At 38.5% G+C, this 19,198-nt stretch overlaps 1 protein-coding gene across 1 annotated transcript; it reads left to right on the top strand.

The window, feature by feature from the left end:
* Positions 1–564: 564 nt before the first annotated feature.
* On the top strand, positions 565–1,806 carry LOC306862177 (5-hydroxytryptamine receptor 1A-beta-like; the record flags this gene model as incomplete). The annotated part of the gene is made up of 1 exon (XM_079404856.1): positions 565–1,806. One exon carries the CDS (start codon positions 565–567, stop codon positions 1,804–1,806), a length of 1,242 nt encoding a protein of 413 aa, XP_079260982.1.
* Between the last annotated feature and the right edge of the window lie 17,392 nt (positions 1,807–19,198).

The raw sequence follows: 19,198 nt of genomic DNA, 5'->3' as shown, positions 1-19,198 counted from the left end.
CCTACTTATTATTGCATTTTAAATAGGGTAATCTGTAATACTCTACATTTCCAAAGTAACCTTCCCAACACTGTATATGTGGGGGACTGGATGAAGGAGAGGTGTTTGGGCCAAACGTTCAGTTTTCTCAGCAGCAGACGCGCTTTTCAGCTCGACGGGTGTCGGTGCCGAGCGGGTCGAAAACAGGGGCTAGGCTATACCTGAAGAAAAAGTTCATTCCTAAAGAAAAAGTTCACTCCTTTGGAAATCCGGGTAATTGGACCCCGTCCTGAAAAGTTTTGTTCAAGCATTCAATGTGGCAATTGCTTCAATAGTTTGCTGCTACAAATCAGATGATGAGGATGGATGGCTCTCACTGGAAGAAATTCTGGAAAAACGCGTGTGCATATTCTACACCTGCGTAGGTAACTGACGTCTAGAGCCACTGCTGATATAAATGGAGCCGCGTCGTCACAGGTCGTCAGTAACAATGTTGATGGCTGGCATCGCCTTCAAGTGTATGAGCTCATCTGAATGGAGTAGTGCTGTTTAATGTGGTTTTACTAATTTTATGCGCTACGCGACATGGAAGAAAACAACGACACGTTCTTATCATTTCAGAACGACAGTGGCTTAGATCAGCAAATCGATAATGTGACTTTACCAGTGAAGGTTCCATTAAGTTATCAGATCTCCACGTCTTTACTGATCGGCGCGCTCATTCTATGTTCCATATTTGGAAACGCGTGTGTTGTGGCGGCTATCGCTTTGGAAAGATCCCTGCAGAATGTTGCAAACTACCTGATCGGATCACTTGCCGTGACGGACCTCATGGTGTCAGTGCTTGTGTTGCCAATGGCGGCTCTTTACCAAGTTTTAGACAAGTGGACGCTTGGACAGGTAACTTGTGATATTTTTATTTCTTTAGACATTTTATGTTGCACATCTTCGATTCTGCACCTGTGCGCTATCGCTTTGGATAGATACTGGGCGATCACCGACCCAATAGACTACATGAAGAAAAGGACATTGAAACGTGCCGCTCTTTTAATCACCGTTACCTGGTTTGTCGGCTTTTCCATATCAATTCCACCCATGTTGATCATGAAATCTCAACCCAAGAGTAAAGCAGAAGACATGGCCAATCCTGAAGCTTGCATGATCAGCCACGACCCATGGTACACTATTTATTCCACCTTTTGCGCGTTTTACATCCCTCTGATTCTCATGCTGGTCTTGTACGGACGCATATTCAAAGCGGCGAGATTTCGCATTCGCAAAACCGTTCGAAAACCTGAGAAAAAGAGGGTGAAATGTTTGACTGTGTCACCTGCGCTTTTTAAGCGCGCGAACGGAGAGCTGGGCAAAAACTGGAAAAGCGCAGTCGAACCTAAGCCCGCGGCGTGCGTAAACGGTGCGGTGAAGCACGCGGAGGACGGCGAGTCTCTGGAGATAATCGAGGTTCACAGCAATTTCAAAAACAACCTGCCTCTGCCCAACACGCCTAACTCTGTCCCTCTGTTAGAGAACAAACACGAGAAGAACACCGAGGCGAAGAGGAAGCTCGCCTTGGCGCGCGAGCGCAAGACAGTCAAGACTCTGGGCATTATAATGGGCACTTTCATTGTGTGTTGGCTGCCATTCTTCATCAAAGCGATCGTGTTGCCTTTTTGTCCGTCTTGTGATATGCCTTTGTGGCTCATCGACGTCATTAATTGGCTTGGGTACTCAAACTCGCTTTTGAACCCCATCATTTACGCGTACTTCAATAAAGACTTTCAGAGCGCCTTTAAGAAAATCATTAAATGCCATTTTTGCAGACCATAAACATACCGTCTTTTCAGTTTTAACTGTCAGACACACGAGTTTAACCAGTATTGATTGCTCAGAAAAACAATAGAGGTGTATTTTAACAGCACTGAAAACTTGCTCTTTAGTACCACTATAAATATACATTCATCCTGATTTTATGTTTTGATATCAGGTTACATAATGTGTACTGAAAATGTTGATTTCATGTCCATGACAAATAAAGATCATGCCCATGATGTAAAAAAATAAAAATTCCCACTGTACATTTACCTTGTGTCCTTGTCCTTCTGATTGTTTTTTTTTTTTATTATTATTTAACTAATGTGCACGACCAAAAATTTATAAATTAGAAGAAAAAGCTGTGCAATGCACAAAGAAGAATTTAATTAAAAGTAATTGTATTGATGAATATCATATTTTAAAGCTGTCTATCAAAATAATAGCAAGAAAATAAAATTCTAAGGACCCCTTTTATGAATCGTCACCTTGAACATTTGACGCCTGTGAACATATTATGTTCATAACATTGACTTGGATTGAGGGAGGCATATGTCAAGTCAAGTCACTTTTATTTATATAGCGCTTTTAACAATACAGATTGTGTCAAAGCACTTAACAGTATCAAATTGGAGGATAGAGTGTCAGTAATGTATAATAATACGATTAAACACTCAATTGTCAGTTAAAGGCATTTCATTATTGAATTCAGGGATGTCATTGTCTAGATCAGTTTAGTTTAAATAGTATCTGTGAAATCAAATTGATGATGATCGCTAGAAATTAAGTGTCCCCAACTGAGCAAGCCAGAGGCGACAGCGGCAAGGAACCAAAACTCCCTCTGTGACGGAATGGAGAAAAAAACCTTGGGAGAAACCAGGCTTAGTCGGGGGGCCAGTTCGCCTCTGTCCAGGATATTATTGTTTACTTATTGTTTTAATAAAATTTTTAAATGTATAAATGTATTATATTTCTATTTTTATATTGTTGCAATTTCTAACAAATATAGTATTATGTAGTTCGCTATTTTATTATATTTTTATTATATATATAAAAAATATTTTTATTTTATTTTATTATATATTTGTTTTATTTGAAGTTTTATTGTATTTTAAGTGGAGGTCTTCACTGGGGATATGTCCCCGGGGCTCATCCAGGTGTCCGGCCTCCGTCGACGATCAAGGCCGCAGGCATCATCTCCCGGCGCCGATCCACCATCTGATCCGGACACAGACTGAGAAACAGAATAAGAAAGAAACAGACAAATATTAGCGTAGATGCCATTCTTCTTATGATGTAACGAGTACATCATGTGTTATGGGGAGTGTTCCCGGTTCCGGTTGATCTAATTAATGCAGCCTAACAATCCTTTAACGGATTTGAATTATAGAAGTGTAGTAGTGTGTTATGTGTAAGCCAGGTTAAAGAAATGTGTCTTTAATCTAGATTTAAACTGAAAGAGTGTGTCTGCCTCCCGAACAGTATTAGGTAGATTGTTCCAGAGTTGGGTGCTAAATAGGAAAAGGATCTGCCGCCTGCAGTCGATTTTGATATTCTAGGTATTATCAAACGGCCAGAGTTTTGAGAAAGCAGCAGACGTAGAGGACTATAATGTGAGAAGAGCTCGCTCAAGTATTGAGGAGCTAAGCCATTCAGGGCTTTATAAGTAATTAACAAGATTTTAAAATCTATACGATGTTTGATAGGGACCCAATGCAGTGTTGACAGAACCGGGCTAATATGGTCGTACTTCCTGGTTCTAGTAAGGACTCTAGCTGCTGCATTTTGGACCAACTGTAATTTGTTGATCAAGCGTGCAGAACAACCACCCAATAAAGCATTACAATATCTAACCTTGAGGTCATAAACGCATGAATTAGTATTTCTGCATTTGACGTTGAGAGCATAGGTCGCAGTTTAGATATGTTTTTGAGATGGAAAAACGCAGTTTTACATATGCTAGAAACATAGCTTTCAAATGAAAAATTGCTATCAAACAGCCATTTGAACCATGCTAATGCACTTCCACTAATGCCAACAAAGTGTTCTAGTCTATTTAAAAGAATGTTGTGGTCGATAGTGTTGAACGCAGTGCTAAGATCCAGTAGAACTAATAAAGAGATACAACCATGATCAGATGATAGAAGCAGGTCATTTGTAACTCTAATGAGAGCAGTCTCAGTACTATGATACGGTCTAAATCCTGACTGGAATTCCTCACAGATACCATTTTTCTCTAAGAAGGAATATAATTGTGAGGATTCTACCTTTTCTAGTATATTTGACAGAAAAGAGAGATTTGAGATCGGTTTGTAATTAACTAGATCTTTGGGGTCAAGTTGTGTTTTTTTTAATGAGAGGCTTAATAACAGCCAATTTGAAGGTTTTGGGGACATATCCTAATGACAGTGATTAATTAATAATAGCTAAAAGAGGATCTATGACTTCTGGAAGCAGCTCTTTTAGTAGTTTAGATGGAATAGGATCTAACATACATGTTGTTGGTTTAGATGATTTAACAAATTTATACAATTCTTCCTCTCCTGTAGTAGAGAATGAGTGGAATTTTTCCTCAGGGGATCTATAGTGATATCTGATGCAATACTGTAGCTAACGGCTGCATGATTACAATTTTATCTCTGATAGTATCAATCTTGGAAGTAAAGTAGTTCATAAAGTCATTACTGCTGTGCTCTTGGGGAATGCCAACACCTGTTGATGCTTTATTTTTCGTTAATTTAGTGACTGTATTGAATAAATACCGGGGGTTATGTTTGTTTTCTTCTAGAAGAGACGAAAAGTAATCAGATCTAGCAGTTTTTAATGCTTTTCAGTAGGATAGGGTATTTTCCCGCCAGGCTATACAAAATACCTCTAGTTTTGTTTTCCTCCATCTGCGCTCCATTTTCCAGGCTGCTCCCTTTAAGGTGTGAGTATGCTCATTATACCACGGAGTCGGCCTGTTTTCTTTGATCTTCCTTAAGCGTAAAGGAGCAACGGTATCTAAAGTGCTAGAAAAGAGAGAGTCCATAGTTTCTGTTACATCATCAAGTTTTTCTGCACTGTTGGATATGCTGAGGAATTGAGATAAATCAGGAAGATTACTTACAAAGCAGTCTTTTGTGGTAGAAGTGATGGTTCTACCATACTTGTAACAAGGAGTAGAATTTAGAGTTAGCTATATGGAGTTTACACAAGACTAGATAATGATCTGAGATATCATCGCTTTGCTGCAGAATTTCAACACCACTAACATCAATTCCATGTGACAGTATTAAATCTAGAGTATGATTTCGACAATGAGTAGGTCCTGAAACGTGTTGTGTAACCCCAATAGAGTTCAGAATGTCTATGAATGCTGATCCTAATGCATCTTTTTCATTATCGACATGGATATTAAAATCGCCAACAATTAAGACTTTATCTGCAGCCAATACTAACTCGGATAGAAAATCAGCAAATTCTTTAATAAAGTCTGTGTGGTGCCCTGGTGGCCTGTATACAGTAGCCAGTACAAACATCACAGGGGATTTATCACTAACACGTGTTTCTCTAGATAATGTTATACGCTGCACCATAACTTCAAACGAGTTATAATTAAAGCCTGCCCTCCGAGAAATACTGAGAATATTGCTATAAATTGTAGCAACACCTCCCCCTTTACCTTTCGGACGTGGCTCATTTTTATAGCAGTAATCTTGGGGGGTGAACTCATTTAAAGTAATGTATTCATCTGGTTTTAGCCATGTTTCTGTCAAACAGAGCAAATCTAGGTTATGATCATTGATCAAATCATTTACGAAAAGTGCTTTTGTAGAAAGGGACCTGATATTCAGTAAGCCAAGCTTTATCAATTGTTTCTCTGTATTTAACATTTTTTATTTGTTGAACATCAATTAAATTGTTACTCTTAATTTGGTTTGGACATTTTCTGTATTTTCGAGTTCGGGGAACAGACACAGTCTCTATATTGTGATATCTGAGTGAAGAATGTGCTGAGAATTAACTGACTTCTGTGATGTAAGGCGGCTAGCAGACGGTCGGTTTAGCCAGTCTGTCTGCTTCCTGACCTGGGCCCCAGTTAGTCAAGTACGAACTCTAAGACTATGTGCCATATTTCTAGAGAGAAGAGCGGCACCACCCCAGGAGGGATGAACACCATCTCTTTTCAACAGGTCAGGTCTGCCCCAAAAACTCATCCAATTGTCTATAAAGTCTATGCTATTCTGCGGGCACCACTTAGACATCCAGCCATTGAGTGACGGCAGTCTGCTATGAATCTCATCAACCCGGTAAGCAGGGAGCGGACCAGAACATATTACAGTGTCTGAAATCGTACTTGCAAGTTCACACACCTCTTTAAAATTATTTTTAGTGATCTCCGACTGGCGAAGTCGAACATCATTAGCGCCGACGTGGATAACAATCTTACTGAATTTACGTTTAGCATTAGTCAGCACTTTTAAATTTGCCAAGATGTCAGGCGCTCTGGCTCCTGATAAACAATGGACTATGGTGGACGGTGTCTCTATTTTCACGTTCCGTACAATAGAATCGCCAATTACTAGAGCACCTTCATCAGGTTTCTCAGTGGGTGCCTCACTGAGTGGGGAGAACCTGTTTGATGTTTTGATCGGAACGGAAGAGCGGTGTTTTGATCCGCGACTAGGCCGCCTCACAGTCACCCAGCTACCCTGCTGCACGGGCTCTACCGGAACCGAACAATGTACAGGACTCCCTGAGCTAGTCGCATACAAAGCAGTATCTACAGCCCTCACATTCTTACTATCCTCAACTAAAGTTTGGATGCGTGTCTCTAATTCTGAAACCTTCTCTGTCAGCCTAACTATTTCCCTGCATTTATCACATGTGAATCCCTCATAGCCGACAGAGAGAGATAAACTATACATGTGACATGAAGTGCAAACAACAATAGCAGGAGAAGAAGCCATTACTCACCGTGACTGACGAAATGATACCAACTTAACTTACCACTGTTGTTTGATGAACTCGTGAAAAACGGAGCGAGAGAGAAATGAAAACGGAGTGAGTAGAAACGCGAATGGAACCGGGAGTAACAAGATAACCAGCTTATGCGCTGCACTCGCGGTTTTAAAAGCGAACGATCAAATTAGTTAGATTAGTTTGATAGATAATTCTAGAAATATGGTGGGAATTAAGTTATATATTATCACTTTAAACAACAGAGAGTGAAAATAAGGTAAAGATTCAATAAAAAAGCGGAGCTACAAACGCAAACCTCTCAGCAGCACAACAGACAGGAACAGACTGAAACACTCAATAGCAGTCAACTATCATATGTGTATCCATAATATAAGTATCAATATGTATATTATAAATGTAAACCTATTTCATATTTTTTATATTATGTCTGATGGCACATGACCACATTTAAGATCAAGGAGTTCAAAAGTTAATCACAGCAAGTGTCCTTTCTATATTTGCTACTTGAACATTTGTATAAACGGCAGCTGTTATTTTCTCAAGAGAGAACTATATATTTATTGATGCGTCACTTTCAGTCCATCATTTAAATGCGTCTTTATACTTTTCCTCTTTGCCAGGCACTTTAAAACCCATTAATCCTGACTTGCGCTTTCATCCCCTGTGGAAACCTTGCGTGAAACAATGGATACAAAGGAGCAATGAAGAGGCCGAAAGATCCTCTTTACAAATCCCTTCATAAAAGAATGTTTTCACAACAAGATGCTCCACCACACATATCTCCTTATTTCTCTGATAATCGAAATCTCAAGGCTTTTACATGATCAGGAATGTGCCAGTGCAAATTGTTCCAGTGAATTATATTAACAGGTCCCCAGCTGGCACTGTTTATGTCAACTGATGAATTCTTGTTGAAACAAAACTGTCTGTTTGTTACATCAGTTCTGAAAATTAAAATGTGAAAAGTCAATAAAACAGGCAACTGGGCTACATACTTGTGAGTTCAAACTCAAAATGTCCCATTTAAGCAACAAATGGAATATTATATAAATGGAGGATTGCATATAAATGGAGGATTGCACTAGGATCTTATAGTCTCAAAAGTTGCTGCAGCAGCCCTGCCATCCAGTTGTGTCTGAATCACTAAAAGCCACTCAACAGAGCAGACACATTGATGCTGGTCACCATAGCGACAATCAGATGTTTCAAACTCTGGGTCTGAGGTGCAATTATCTGATCAAAGGCCTAGGACAATACACAGAGCCCACGTGCACACCCACAGCTGGCATGATTTAGCGACCTGAGGATCCACAGCTATTTATTAACAATGAGAAACCTCCAGAACCCTGGCGAGAAACCACTGCTGATCACTCAACAAACACTGCTGAGGTCCATCATTGGGTTACAGCTCTGCAAGAAAATATTGAGAGCTTGCTAACAAATATACAGTAGAGACAGTTTGAAACTAACTGGATTACAAATAAACCTTCTCAGCCAAAAAGAGCATAACTGGGCCTATAAAGCTCTAAAAGAGGCAAAAAAAAAAGCATCAGAAATAGTCCACAACGCTATATTCCAAATCTTCTAAATTGTTTTATGTGAGGAAAAGAGCTAAATGTATGTAGGTATCCAGTGAATATTTAGGTTTTTATTGGGCTTCAGCCCTCAGTCAGAACTCTAGCTGAAATATGATTAATAAAATATTAAGCACATACTTGTAGCTTAATAATTTGGTAGTATAATATGTGATGTAATATTTACTTTAAAACAATTTTCACTCATAGATTGCTTGTAAATTTAACAAATAATTACGGTGTAAATCTACAACAAAGATTACTGGAGTATTTTTATGTTTTTTATACAATTTCAGTCTTTCTACTTCAAAATGCCATGTTTAATTCAGTGTGTTACTTGCCCTTTTTCAATTATTTGTGAAATTTACTAGCAGTCTCTGAAGATTTTTTCTCGATTGTTGCCTTTTTTCAGTGTACAAAATGGCAAGTTACACATTAATGATAAACATATTCCAGAATGATTGAAACAATATTTTGTAGCAGCCTAAAACATACTCCATAGTAATATTTGTTATATTTACAGTTTTGAAAAATCAGTTAAGCAATGTTATAAAATAGCAGGAACTTTAGGTTTAATTAAACAACTGAAAACAGTTTTTGAGGTTAAAAAAGTGACACCAAGATTACTTCAGGTGAAATTTCATAATCAGACTTTCTAATCTACAAGCTCTAGTTATTAAGTTTGAGATCTATAAATCCTAAATATTTCTCAGTCTTTCAACCAAGAATAATCAGCACCGTCAAAAGCAGAGTTTCTGGAAAGTCCAAAGTAATCCAGCCATCTGAACGCCGATTCTCGAGTGGCCGTCTTCACAGCGGGCAAGATACAAAGGTTTAAACTCAAGAACGCAACTCAGCCATATGTTATTCACAGGGGAATTGGTACATCCAAAAAAACGTCTTTCTTGGGTCTTGTGCACGCTAGAAACAATTGTCAAACATACCTAAAATAAAACAACAAAAAATGTAGTTCTATGGTTCACAATTACAGCTGGAGTGTAGGTCAATGAACACTTTCCCAGAGGTGGCAGGTGCTAGTATTCCAGCTTCAGTTAGAGGACATATGAAAGGTAAGATTTCCAAAACACTTCATTCAAAATCAGGACAGAAGAAAAGGAGACCACATATGAGAAAGCAGACAGGAACAGGCAGTAATCCACAAAATTGAAATTTATTGTTCATTGCTATTTTAGGTTGTTTTTTTGTTGTTGCCATTTTTAATGAAAGAGACAGTTGCGAGGAGACAGGAAATGAGGGTGAGGGAAAGTGGGATCGGTACGTGATACTAGAATCAAAGTCAAATCTGTTTCATAGGAGACACTTTGTGGCTCCAAAAATGCAGTATATTTTCCCTACTGCAAAACATAGTTTGTTCATTTGATGCATTCTCTCGTTTCCTATTATCAAAATTTTCAGACTGTCAAGCACAAAGCACAAGCTTGGTGTAAAATCAAAGACACTCACATGCACATATGCAATATTTGCAGGGATGGAACTGATTCTAGCTTGTTCCCTAAATAAGAATTACCTCAATATTCCAAGGCACAAAATCAAAGACAATTCAACAGACTCCAATATTATCCATAAAATATTCTCAATGTTGAAAAATATATTGCTTTATTTTGACACATCGAGTGAAAAATTTTGTTTGCTTAAAGAGAAAAAAGCTGTCAGAGAAATAAGTTCTGATATGTTTTTGCAAACAATCAAAAGTGATGTTGAAATTAGAGTATCATTTTGAACTTCTTTTCTAAACAAAAATGAGAGCTATACACAGGCAGATCTATAAAGCAATTAAACAGGACAATAGGACTTGTACATCAGAGCAGAACATATTATAGTAGCTATGAATAGCATACAATGTCTTAATCGTTGATTTAAATACATCAAATATTTGGAAAATATTATTTAGACCAGTTATATTCAAGGTTGATCTGTACTGAGTAAAATATAAAATCCACTGCAAGTTTTCAGTTCAAAAACAAGGTCGTGAACTTTTGCTCCACAATCATCATATTCCTCCCGCAGCTATTTCACAATGCTAAATTATACATTATGAGAAAAGGAAATGGTAGAGGATCATCAATTATTCAGATATGCTTTGTGGCCTTAAAATGTTACATGAACAACATATGCATTTCAGAGACGAGACAGGGCACAGCTACAGTGTGTTGTAATTTACACAGCTACTGCAACAAGTATTTATTTACTGTGTCCACACAGGTTTACACTATATCTATAAATAATTATATCACATAAAAATAAACAATAAATATATGTATACACCACCATTCAAAAGTTTGGGGGCAGATATATATGCAAGGACATATAATGTTATAAAAAGGTTTTCAAATAAATGCTGTCCTATTGAACTTTTTCTAAAAAATCCTAAAAATGTTTGCTTTACTGCCAGGTATGTTTCCACATAGAAGGAATTTGTTTTGGTTACAGAATTATGGTTTTAAGAAAACATTTTCAATATTAATGATAATAAAAATAGTTTCTTCAGACCCAAATCAGCATATTAAAAGGATCATGTGACACTAAAGAGTATGGCTGCTGAAAACTTTGCTTTGCAGTCACAGGAAGGAATAAATTACAGTTTAAAATAGAAATGTAGAATATTTCACAGAGACAGCCCTGTGAGCAGGAAGCTTCTTTCAAAAACATTTTTAAAATAAAATCACACCAACCTCAAACTTTTTAATGGTAGTGTGCGCATATTTATTTATTTATTTTATAATATAGAATTATTTTTATACTTATTTATTTGATATTAACCTAATGTATATTTGCTAAGACAGTGAGAGTAAAAGAACATCGAACATTAAAATCCTAAGAGGCAGAGAGGAACAAAGCAATGGAAAGACTCCTCAGGAAATCCCACCCTTTAAAGGAAATTACAAAGGCAGATTCAGGAAAAAGAGGAATATGTTTGTTTCAAAACAATCCCCTTTTCCTGTTACTTTTCCTAACATAGGAAACACATTTGAAAGCTATGTAACACATCTAAAAAAAAACATGAATGTACTTAAAAAGAGGGTGATTGTCTGATCTAACCCAGACACTTTAAATATGACAAAACAGCCCAAAATATCCACACAACTTTAAAGAGCTTAAATGAAGACAGCTGTGCTTGTACTTGAAAGCATCAGTCCGTCAAAAAGCAGAATGTTCAAACAGGATCACCTGGGTCTGACTCCCACTGGAGGGTCTTGAGGGTCGCAGGACTCCAATCCGCGAATACACCTCTGCGTCCGAACCGGCTCCACATGACGGGTGAGGGCTGGGTGGGGTGGTGTGGATGATGGGGGTGGACATATACAACACGGGCGGTGGAGGTGGAGTGACATGAAGAGGAGGAGGTGGAGGAACAGGTGGAGGTGGGGAGGGAAGAGAAGGGGTCACTACGGACAGGTTGGGCTCTTTTAGATCATACTGGGCCATGTGGTAGAAACTAAAGTATTCCAGAGCGTTCCCGGCCTGAGCGACGCGGAGCCTGTGGCGCAGCAGGAGAACACAGTACAGCAATGAAAAGATCAAAATCCCAGCCAAGACCATCAACACCACAGCCAAACTGAGCTCAAAGTCCCAGCAAACATGAGCCAGATTAGAGGTCCTACAGCCCATGGATGATTGATTCACAGAAGATAGCTTCCTGAGAGGAACACTGGACAAAACTATCAGCGTTCTGTCTGTACTTTCAGTGGTCATAGCTCCCGTCAATCCAGACATGCGTTTCTCAACCACACACTTTACATTTATTCACTTTATTGGTATCTATGGTTCCTTGAAGAACCTTTATCATCCATGGAACCTTTCAATTCCAGAAAAGGTTTTTATAGTGGAAAAACTGTTCTTTGGGGAACCAAAATGGTTCTTCTATAGCATTTCTGCAAACACCACTTTTGGAAGTGTCTCAGCAGAGGTGAATGCATCTGAACATCTGTTCTGGTGAACGTGGTTTGCAATCCCAGGAATTGGATCGGGGCCTGATGGCGACTCCTGGTGCTCAATTAAAACAGCACTGGAACAGAATGAGCCTTTGTGTGAATGACTGAACTATGTAAGTGGTTAACCTGCTGAGATCAGTCTATTGAGCTGGCCATCCTGTGGAGATCTCGGGTCTAATATAGAATGTAATCAAAGGCTTCGGTGAGTCTTGCACACCAGAGAGCATACAGTTGAGCTGTAACTATGAGATTAAGTGTGCCGTATCTACAGACTTTGCAACAGCATAATCAACCAGTCTTCTGAGGTTTGCATAACTTATAATACTGTGGAAATAAAATATTTGTGCAGAAATGAACTTTAAAGGAATGAAAAACTTACTTTTTCCACAGAATTCCATAGAAGTATTCCCGACGAGGGTAACGATAGAGAGCTGTGCCTTAAAAATGTGGGAGAGAGCGTTTGTCGTAGAAGGAAATTCATAGAGAGTTCAGGAAAACATTCCACTCAGTCCTGGCTGGGGATTGGCTGAACTCACTATCTCTATGGTTACAGGAAACTGGCAAAGGATGTTGGTCTTCGCTGAAGAATTCTCAAGTGAGAGGAAAGAACTGACTTATCAAAAAACACAGGCTTGCCATCAGGGGTACAAGCCAGTGTGAAATGACTCTTAAACAAAACTGGCTCACATAAACATATAAATACACTAAAGGTTGTTGGCATTTTTTACTTTTTGTGACTTAAATGAATGTATCATTTTAAAGTCAAATAAACATTTCAGATCCAAAGGTGAATATAGTTAAGGAAATATTTGATATGTATGTTTTATCAAAAATAATTAGAAATTATTCATAAAAAAAAATAACATGAATTTCAATATTTCAAGTTTGTGTAAAGGAACGGACTGTACGGTTTATTTTGAAGTTGCCTTTAATTTAAAAGTGACAGTAAAATATTTTTTAATGTTACAAAATATTTTTATTTTAAATAAATGCTATTCTTTTCATCTTTTGATTCACCAAAGAATTCTGAAAAAGTATCATACATAATGAAGCACAACCAAGAAATGTTCCTTGAGCAGCAAATCAGCATATTAAAATGATTTCTGAAGCATCATGCGATACTGAAGTCTGCAGTAATGCCTGCTGAAAATTCAGCAGTGCCATCACAGGAATAAATTACATTTTAAAATGTAATAATATTTCACTGTATTAATATTTTTAATGTATTTTTGATTAACTAAATGTAGACTTGTATTACACTTATACTTGTAAATCATAAATGAAAAACTCCTATTCAAAATTATAGATTAGTCATTAATATTTAATTATCCATCAACTGCTTTTCATGTGCAGTTGAAAAGTCATGTAAGAGACGTCTACGAGGAATATCAATATTTGTCCATGTAGGCACAGACCACTCAGAAAGTCAAATAATTAATCGAAGGAATGTAGTTCTTTCTGAAATCTGCAGCTACTGAAAAGCACACGGTTCAGTGCTGGAGTGGTGTTGCTCTAGAGGTTTTGTGTATTAGGAAGCACTGTGCTGTTGGCATTGGCTCCATGTGGTCTGAGCCACCTGCAGCCCTCCCCAGATACAGCGCGGCGAGACAGATTAAAGCCACCTCACAATCACTCATGTGTATTCCCCATGGACAGGTGGGTCTGTATGAACCCAGAAATAATGGAATAAAAGTGCAAAAGCTCTCAGAGGCCACTGCAGGTTATCAGAGTTAGGTGCTGCAGGACTCTATACAAGCATATTTCAATATCACATTGATATGTCTTGTAAGAAAAGACCAAGTTACATTGTGAGTTATAAACTTGCAATTGGAAGGGGAGGTCAGATTTGGAGATTACAAAAAATAAAGTCTCAATTGCTTTTTTTTTTTTTATCCTTAGGCAGAATCTGGCTTCCATTGACAAATCTGTTGAAAATATTAAACTCTATATGATTCTCTATAAGCATTCTTGTCTGTTCACAACACATAACCAGAAAATATCAATTTAGCCACGAAAAAGTATTTGGATGACAAAAACAGGTCCTTGTGTGAAACCACTTAGATGTTGCTCAGAAGAATAATTGCTTTTCCTGTTATGAGAGTGAAATGAGATTGTGTTGTTTGTCTAAATTGCTGTAGAGAAGATGCTCTTGACATAGAATGCAATCTTTAAAATAAATAAGGCATACAATGGACAAACTAAAAGAGGACAACTGAATGGTCTCTTGAGTTTCATAGCTTAAAAGTGGAGTAAAAAGTCTCATTTAAAAATCACATTTAAACCAGGAAATAAACAGTTTTAAAAATAAGGTTTAGAATTAAAAAAATAAATGAAACAGAAACACTACGATATAAATGTAATAAAAAATATTGATGATTTAGAACTATTAAACAAATTTGCCACAATGACCATGTGAAAATGTTATACTTTCACATGATCCTGCTGACAAACATTTATTATTATTAGATTACTATAATTATTTTTTACAACCAAACTCTGTAGTCAATGTTTGCATTTATCATGTCACATTTAACATATGAACAATTACTTAATAAATTAGTAAAAACTTAAAAATTGATGTAAGTCTTGTATACATCACAGAAACAGTTCATGGTTCATTACTGACATTAAGGGAGTTTAGGTGTGAGTTGATTCACTCATTGACCATATGAATCTGATTCAAACCGCCAACTGAAAAACTAGTCCGAGTCTGTTCTGTGAATGTTCTGAATTAGTTAAAAGGAATCTGTTATCAAGAAACATTTTTGTGAAAACTGGAAATTGGAAATTGACCCACACATTGTAATATCTGAATAAACCATATGTGGATATGCACAAATCATCCTCAGTTGCATTTTAAATTATTATTGCTCATGTTATTGTTTGATATCATCTTACTAGAGCTGAGGTGCAAGGTTCTCGAAAAAAATCAGCAAAAACTCCAAAAGTTAGTTTTGATATATTATTAACTGATATTAGGAGAAAAACATTTCAGAACAGAGAACATTTTACTTGATTGATTGAGCCTGGGCAATTTGTATGTTTGCCCACTGACAAAGAAATGATCAGTCTATAATTTAATGGCAGGTTTATTTGAACAGTGAGAGACAGAATAACAACAAAAAATCCAGAAAAATGCATTTAAAAAAAGTTAGAAATTGATTTTGGACAAGATTGTAGACCTAGACAAGGCTGGAATGGGCTACTAGACCATCGCCAAGCAGCTTGGTGAGAAGGTGACAACTGTTGGTGCGATTATTCGCAAATGGAAGATACACAAAATAACTGTTAATCTCCCTTGGGCTGGGGCTCCATGCAAGATCTCACCTCGTGGAGTTTCAATTATCATGAGAACGGTGAAGAATCAGCCCAGAACTACAGGAAAGGATCTTGTCAATGATCTCAAGGCTGGGACCATAGTTACCAAGAAAACAATTAGTAACACACGACGCCGTAAAGGACTGAAATCCTGCAGCACCCGCAAGGTCCCCCTGCTTAAGAAAGCACATGTACAGGCCCGTCTGAAGCTTGCCAATGATTCAGAGGAGAACAGGTTGACAGTGTTGTGGTCAGATGAGACAAAAATCCAGCTCTTTGGCATCAACTCAACTCACCGTGTTTGGAGGAGGAGGAATGCTGCCTATGACTCCAAGAACACCATCCCCACTGTCAAACATGGAGGTGGAAACATTATGCTTTGGGGGTGTTTTTCTGCTAAGGGGACAGGACAAATTAACCGTAACAAAGGGACGATGGACGGGGCCATGTACCGTCAGAGCCAGGGCATTGAAACCAGCCAGGGCATTGAAAATGGGGCATGGATGGGTATTCCAGCATGACAATGACCCAAAACACACGGTTAAGGCAACAAAGGAATGGCTCAAAAAGAAGCACATTAAGGTCCTGGAGTGGCCTAGCCAGTCTCCACACCTTAATCCCATAGAAAATCTGTGGAGGGAGCTGAAGTTTCGAGTTGCCAAACGTCAGCTTTGAAACCTTAATGGGCTTGGAGAGGATCTGCTAAGAGGAGTGGGACAAAATCCCTCCTGAGATGTGTGCAAACCTGGTGGCCAATTACAAGAAACGTCTGACCCCTGTGATTGCCAACAAGGCCACTTGGCCGCTTGGTATTTAAAAAAAATTTGAATTTAACAAACATAAAATGTTCCAATCATGATTCTAAATTAACTTAACAAAGAAACTAAATGAAATATAACCACTTTGCCATTAAGTACCAAAATGTAACCTTTGTAATGGCTGCAACAGCAGCTGTGTAAAGGGGAAGAGAGAGAGAGAAAAAAAGACTCGGGTCGGACTCGGGTGGAGAATTCTGATAAGCTGTCAGACAAGGGCCGAGCCCGTGCAGGGCTCTATATTCGTTCTCTTGTTTCAATTAAAAGTTCCCCCTCGGCTCGGCGAGCCCCCAATCTGCCCGGGCCCATATGCACCTGCAGACCCAGACACTACACCACTGAGTACAGTACCTATACACACGAATCGCTGCAGTTTCCAGTTCAAATGAACACTAGAAGCAGTAAAACTCTGACAACTTTTATTTCTTTTCACACAAAATAAGATTTGCAGGTCCACAGTTTCGATTAAAGCCGGAACGGTTTCCACGTATGTCAGATAGTAGAAGTGAGAGAAAAGTGTTTATTACGTTTGAAATATGGATATTTTTCTTACAAAAACGCATGGATTTGCTACAGAAGGCATTTATTCATGCCCCAAAGCCATGTGAGGCACATTTTATTATGGATGCACATGCTTTATGTGACGTGTTTTGGACTGTTGAACAGAAACACCCACCCACTGCAATGATAACACTTGGAATATCTAAGACAATTTTTAATATAACTCAGATTGGATTCGTCTGAAAGAAGAAAGTCATATATAGGATGCTTCGAAGGTGAGTAAATCACAGGCTAATTTTAATTTTTGGGTGAACTAACCCTTTAATAAAGCCTACGTTTCGCATAATTACCTGAGGAATATTATGTTATGAATTCAAAACAAATTTAACTTGCTGCGAGATTTGAAATCTGATACTTTTGAACGTTGTCGTCACATATACAGCTTCATATGAATGAGTTTTTTAATTCAATAGGTTTGCTCGGTAGCTCACGCGATACGGCGTTACACTTGGGTGATGAAGAGCTCTGGTACAAACCTAGTGAAACTGGGTTCAACAAAACAGCTCAAATCGGCGGAAGTTAAAATAGAACAGCTGCATCATCAAATGCATTTTTATATCACTTTTGCATCTGATAACACTATCGGGTAGGTGTAGGGTTGGGACTGGTGTAGACTAGAGGATATTTCCAACACGATAAGTACATTAACTTCCCACGATTGTGGGAAGTCGTGGCCTAATGGTTAGAGAGTCGGACTCGTAATCCAAAGGTTGCGGGTTCGAGTGAACCTTTGAACCCGCAGGGATTGTAGGTGGGGGGAGTGAATGTCCAGCGCTCTCTCCACCCTCAATACCACGACTGAGGTGCCCTTGAGCAAGGCACCGAACCCCCAACTGCTCCCCGGGCGCCGCATTATAAATGGCTGCCCACTGCTCCGGGTGTGTGTTCACGGTGTGTGTGTGTGTGTGCACGTTGGATGGGTTAAATGCAGAGCACGAATTCTGAGTATGGGTCACCATACTTGGCAGTATGTCACTTCACTTTTAGTGACACTCATCGGATATTTGAATTACGAACCACCACAATATGTACCTGAAGTAACGTACTACAAACACAGCAACACGTGCCTATATCAACCCAACAAATGCGTGCCAGGATCCCATATTGACCCCGCGTTTTAGCGCTACTCACTGGACATTTCACTTTGAAACTGCTGCGAAACGTGCAGTAAGGTATGTAATAATGGTGTTGCAGAAATGTATTTATAGGCACGTATTTTCAATGAGCCTGGGATGAATCACTTTAGCCATAGACTTGAGCCCTGAAAAGACACCAAATACTATTAAAATTAATTTCAATCCCACACATAAAATTTCATACTGAAAATTAAATATACTTGTAATGAGAAATTATTTAAAAGATTTATAAAAAAATACAAATACAAGCATCTCTACTAGTGGTATAAGAACTTGGACCTCACTGTACCTTATAGGGAAGCATGTAATGCCTGCCATTGAAGATTTCAGGATGTTGTGAATGGCAGGTCATGATTGGTGCTTGAGCTGATGGCTAACAGACTCTTCTCTATGTCTAACGCATATCATGTCTCTGATCACAGGCTGAGGGTTGTTTTGAAGCTCTCCATCCTTCTTCAGAGAGTTGTGTCCAGTCTATCACAATGAGGAGCATCATTGTTTGAGCATTACAGATAGTGTAGATTTAAAAATGCACATACAGTACATGAATCCATTACAACAACTTCAGGTGTGTGTTTTTGTGTGTATATAAAGCATAAAAAAGTTCTGATCAGCAGTGGTGTTTGGTGTATTGAGATGTCACTTCATACACACACAAACAACTCTCCTCATGCATTTTTAATAGTTCAACTGAACAAGATGGCATGCCAAGGAGAAGACGGATATACTTAGAACAACATGCTGTTGTCAGGGTTGGAGTGCTATGAAGCAGCACATGTCTGGGGGCTCATGGGAGTTATCTGTCAGATCATATTATCACACAGAGATGGACAGGACAAGGTCATCCAGATATCATCTCTAGACATAGGCTAACCTGTTGGCACCAGCTGTTTGAAAGAATGCCTGCCTTTTCCCACCAACCCAAACTACATGAAGAACCTAAAAAGCTTTACTCATAATACACAGAGAAGAACTCACTCGCAACTGAGGGAAACGACTGGAAAACTTTGCAGAGGTACTGTTTCCCCAAGTCAGCACAAACTAGAAAAATCTTGTCTTTTTAAACTTTATTTTTAAAGAGTACATGA

Source organism: Barbus barbus, assembly GCF_936440315.1.
Source record: "Barbus barbus genome assembly, chromosome: 43".
Taxonomy (NCBI): Eukaryota; Metazoa; Chordata; class Actinopteri; order Cypriniformes; family Cyprinidae; genus Barbus; species Barbus barbus.
Note: the sequence above shows the minus strand (reverse complement) of the source record. Positions and strands in the feature narration are given on the sequence as shown.